General features: G+C 46.7%; 3 protein-coding genes across 4 annotated transcripts in view; 2 read left to right on the top strand and 1 right to left on the bottom strand.

The window, feature by feature from the left end:
- Window positions 1-708, bottom strand: part of LOC125951305 (kinase suppressor of Ras 2) — a 5,049-nt gene extending 4,341 nt beyond the window's left edge. The window contains exon 1 of the mRNA XM_049680050.1: window positions 1-708. This exon is cut by the window's left edge and continues 332 nt beyond it. Within this exon, the coding sequence (XP_049536007.1) occupies window positions 1-86 (86 nt within the window). The 5' untranslated portion in view covers window positions 87-708.
- The window catches only part of LOC125951306 (biotin--protein ligase), a 10,397-nt gene extending 7,941 nt beyond the window's left edge, over window positions 1-2,456 (top strand). For both annotated transcript variants that reach the window (XM_049680053.1, XM_049680052.1), the window contains exon 11: window positions 1,037-2,456. In XM_049680053.1, the coding sequence (XP_049536010.1) occupies window positions 1,037-1,546 (510 nt within the window). In that variant the 3' untranslated portion in view covers window positions 1,547-2,456. The remainder of the gene's footprint in view (window positions 1-1,036) is intronic.
- A 2,542-nt stretch (window positions 2,457-4,998) lies between these two features.
- Window positions 4,999-5,000, top strand: part of LOC125950635 (visual system homeobox 2-like) — a 4,786-nt gene continuing 4,784 nt past the window's right edge. The window contains exon 1 of the mRNA XM_049678802.1: window positions 4,999-5,000. This exon is cut by the window's right edge and continues 539 nt beyond it. Within this exon, the coding sequence (XP_049534759.1) occupies window positions 4,999-5,000 (2 nt within the window).

The raw sequence follows: 5,000 nt of genomic DNA, 5'->3' as shown, positions 1-5,000 counted from the left end.
TCCCCTCCTCCTCCTCCTTCATCGCCACCAGTGTCTGTGTCTGGGGCGGAAGTCTTTGCTTCGCCGGAATTATTGTTCATCATCATAACAGAGGGAAAGACGGTGATGCTGGTGATGGTGGTGGTGGTGGACGACGACGGCACCGCTCAAGGACGAGATACGAGTTCCAGACTTTACGCTGTCCGCTGTCCGCCACCGCACGCCGTCGATTGGAATGTCGTCCTTTCGCCGATGCCCCGCGAGCGGAGCCCTTCATCTTCGCAGGACACACATTTCGCAGTCCGCGCCCCTATCGCCTAAAACCGGGCCTCTTCCACGGGGCGGCGGGCATGCGAGGGCATTTTTCTGCGTCTCTGGAAAACTGCGAACTGTGAAAATGCTGATGCACGGTTTTCTCACTGTCTTTTTCCACCACCAAACGCCCCAGAAGGTTTCCGCACACGGGAGACGGGAATTGGTGAATTTGTTTGTTCTCGTTTCGTCCCGGATTTTTTCGGAGGCAGAAAAATCGATGATTTTTTTCACTCGCTCTGGCGCCCGCTGAGGGCTTTCCGACTCGCGTTTTTGCTATTTTCCGTATCAATTCACAACCCGCGAGCGATTGAGGTTTTCTCCCGGTCGGAAAATGGAGAAAACGGAGAATTTTCCGCGATCGTTTCAAAACTCCACTTTCAGGAAAAAATGCTACTTTCAATCTTTTTTCTAAGATTTTTCGCTTCGGATTTTGATTTTTGTTGAAAATTTTGTTTCTTTTTTGGGAAAAATGCGCATATTTTATCGAGCATCACTGTCGAACGTCAAAGTGTGTTCACTTCAGCGGATTCAGGAGTCGCAAGGCCCGTCGCACGAACCCCGGTACTCTCGACTCCTCAAACCGCAGCCTCGTAAATTTTCGAGTGAAATCAACTGGAAATATTTCCGTTCGTTCTTTGATGGGCCCAAAAATGATTGGCTTCAACGGTCAGAGTGGGTCTGGGAATTTGGGATAAAATTTCACTTCCGAGGTCTTAAATCAATTTTCCCCCTTTTTTTACAGCACCTTAATCTCGGACTGAAGTGGCCAAATGATATTTACGCGTACGGAACCACCAAACTCGGTGGCAGCATTTTCAACACGTCGGTGGACTCTAGCAGTGCCGTCGTAAACCTTGGCGTCGGAATTAATCTGAGTAACAGCAAACCAACGCTCTGCCTCAACGACGTGATTGCGCATTACAACGCGAAACATTCCACCGCCTTGCCGCTGCTGTCGTACGAGAAAACGTTCGCTCTGATCTTCAACAAGCTGGAGGAATTGTATGAGCGCGTGCAACGACAGGGCGTAGAGGAGCTGCAGCAGGAGTACTACCGGCACTGGTTGCATCAGGATGCCGAGATCAGCATGGTGGACACTGGCGGCGAATCCTTGCAGGGCACGGTAGTGGGCATCGATGACTACGGATTCCTGCTGGTCAAGAAGCAACCATCCGGCGAGACCGTTTCCGTGCATCCGGACGGTAACAGCTTCGACATGATGCAAGGCTTAATCATTCCCAAGTACAGCTAAACGGCAGGAGAACGAAAAATAGTTGAACACATATTTGGCGATGGAAGGATGGATTAGCTTAGGAATCAACTCAATTCATCAGAACATCAATCGAAGCTTAAGCTTTCGCTTAGATAGAAATCTTAGATAAGAGCCAGGTGGGCCTCCTCGTTATCCACTGCCGGGGCGACAGATCGTAATGTTGAAATTTATTGAAATCTGCGTGTGTCTCTGCGTGTGTCTTTCCAAGAATCCCATTAGAAAATAACGGAAATCAGCTTATAGCAAGAACTGTAATCAAGATTCCTACTTTCTATCGTGTTTAACACTCAATTGTTTTTGTTAAACCCCGTGTTTTGTCGGACAGGATCACACAGTTACGCCGCATTTGAGAGATAAGGCAGCGAAAGGGAATAGTGAATGAAGGATAGCTTCGTTGTTGTATTGTGTAATGTTAGATTTATCAAGGGAGTTTACAATGTTTTGGGCTGTTGCCCAGGATTTTTACCAGCAACAATTATTAAGTGGTTTTGCGGGTAGTATGTTTCTTATATCAATCTGTTCCTTCTTTCCGGTGCATTGCCGAACTGTTAACAAACCTGCAATACGGTGTGAAAGGAATTACTGAGTGGCTTCAAACTTTAGCTGGTACGCGTATACAAAGTAAACTCGTGAAAAGTGTGCAACAATTGATGTGAAAATCAAAATCATTCCAGCAATTCGCATAAAGCATATCTCTACGACACCAACCTGGCTGCAAGGACCAGGAAATGTTTCCACTTATCGCACAAAAACGTGTGGCACAAGTTATCCTTAAAAAAAACATGTTTCCCCATTTCGGCTCTTCACCAAAGTTAAAAATGTTCCAACTCTGAATGTAAACCTCATTAAAACTTTTCCCGATCACACAGCAACGTTGTCGTTTTACTTCCTTTTTTGTTTCTACTTTTTTGCACTAATCAGGCTACTAAAGTTCAGCTTTTTTCCTTCTTGTTTCTTCAGAAATTCCGGTGCCTATTCCCGTCAGGCGTTACTTGACGCCTCAGGCGTCAAATTTTTTGGTTCATTTTCGAGTTAATTATCGCCTAAGAAAATCCCGTGGTGATGGACTCCATGATTTTACCCTTGGGATTTCGTCTCCTGTAAAAGGTGGAATCGTAAAAAATTAGCTTTTTGTTACTTTTGGGCGTTTGGTACCTTTGCGAGCTGCTTCCTGCACTGCTGCTGCGAACAAACAACTGTTTGAAAAAGTCCAGCGTCGTCCACCCTCCAAGAAACGTGTTTCAATTGTTTGATGTTGAAGGAACGCACAAAGAAACAATAAGGCCGGTTTATGCTATGGCTATGACCTAATGACCTTCCCACAATTGACGAACAAACATGTCGCGATCGATGCGCGAATGAAATCCTCTCCACGTGGCTTACCTGCAGAATCGCATAGGGACAACGAGGTGTTGCCGGGAATATGTCCGTGACTGCTGAGCTGCAGCAGATTGTCCATGAAGAATCCATCTTTCGCACGATCTTTCAGTGAAAATCCCGGCTGTTTCGCCGATGGGTCCGGTAGCCCCACAACTCCCCCCACGATCGGAGACACGCTTAACCCGCTCAACCCGTTCAATCCACTCAGATGCTGTTCCGCGGTATCGTTGTCCTCTTGAGAGCTGCCCAGTTGCGGTCGCGGGAATCCTTCCACATCGCTCTTTCCCACAGGATCGGAAGGACCCTGCGGATAATTTTCCACTACTTCTCCGCGGTACCGCCTTTCCACACTGTCCCCCATCTCCATCATGCCGGGATTCGTTGCGGTTGACAGGTTCATCTCGAGATAATCCGCAGGACACACAACAGGGGGGCCCATGATGTACCAGTTGGGGGCCAATGCGGGTTTCGTATCGGCGGCACAAGTCACAGGATCCCCTTGAAACCCAGCACTAGCAGCACTAGTATCGAGATAGTAATTCATGCTCACACCACACACAGCACAAGATCACGTTGCACGTTGGATCGACCACTCAGAACCGATTTCAGGATCATTCAAGGATACGCGTACGGGCACGCGCACGCGCTCGAAATTTCACTTGTGTGCACTACTTGTGCACTACTTAGCACTTGTGTCCTAGCAGCTGGGTTGGTACTAGTGGGTGGGAGTACTAGAACACGCTTTTCAAACGAACCGAAAACTTCGGTTCAAACTAACAAACCGCCAATCTTTTTTAGGGGTCCGAGATTTGCGTGTGTATGGAGGACGGAAATATGTCTGAGCAGAGAGGGAGACAGCAATAACTGACAGCTGACAGCATTTGCGGACACAAAAAAAACCAAAAAATCCGAACCCGAACTTCGGGTGTTTTCGGGCGACACACCCCCTTTTTGTCAGTAAAATTCGAGCAGTTGATCCGCAGAATTCGAGCTCCTTTTTAAAGGTTCTAGCAAACTGGCTGCAGCACGAGCGGTAAGGTGTATGTTTTGGTTTTTTACCGGAAAAGCATTTGTAATAGGATAATCAAAATGCTGTTTGTTAGCATAACTGAAATTAGCTTTCATATTTTCATCATTAATTTTGCTTTATAGCAATGAAAACAGTTATTCTAGACATTTATACAACACTGTACTCATAACACCATTGCTTGATGTGTTGGTTGCGGTCTGAACGTGCACTGCCGCAATTGCCGCAAGTGCCGAGGTGGTGCTACATGAACCGTAAATTTATGCGTTAATTTACACACTAATGCCAAAACGTTTACACTTCGATATGTTTACATGACCGGATTGAGAAAATTAAAATCGTTTTTTTGAAGAAAAGGATTGAACACACTAGCAACGATCACTCACTATCGATGTAAACCACAAAAAGAACATATTGCGAGCCCTCCCGTTTGCAAAAAGCTTTTACGCAAGGTTTCACGCCCCACGGACCAATAATCGTTTGACAGCATGTAAACGGCAAGCGTAAACGTTTTGGCATTAATTTTTACGTTTACGCTAGAGTTTACGCTCCGTGTAGCAGGGCCTCCGCAGCTACCGCTCGTGCTGCAGCCAGTTTGCTAGAACCTTTAAAAAGGAGCTCGAATTCTGCGGATCAACTGCTCGAATTTTACTGACAAAAAGGGGGTGTGTCGCCCGAAAACACCCGAAGTTCGGGTTCGGATTTTTTGTTTTTTTTTGTGACCGCAAATGCTGTCAGCTGTCAGTTATTGCTGTCTCCCTCTCTGCTCAGACACATACACACGCTAATCTCGGACCCCTAAAAAAGATTGGCGGTTAGTTTTCGGTTTGTTTGAAAAGCGTGTTCTAGTACTCCCACCCACTAGTACCAACCCAGCTGCTAGGACACAAGTGCTAGGTAGTGCACAAGTAGTGCATACAAGTGAAATTTCGTGCGCGTGCGCGTATCCTTGAATGATCCTGAAATCGGTTCTGAGTGGTCGATCCAACGTGCAACGTGATCTTGTGCTGTGTGTGGTGTGAGCAT

Source organism: Anopheles darlingi, chromosome 2, assembly GCF_943734745.1.
Source record: "Anopheles darlingi chromosome 2, idAnoDarlMG_H_01, whole genome shotgun sequence".
NCBI classification, from domain to species: domain Eukaryota; kingdom Metazoa; phylum Arthropoda; class Insecta; order Diptera; family Culicidae; genus Anopheles; species Anopheles darlingi.
The sequence above is the reverse complement of the archived record's forward strand: the minus strand, read 5'-3'. Positions and strand labels throughout refer to the sequence as shown.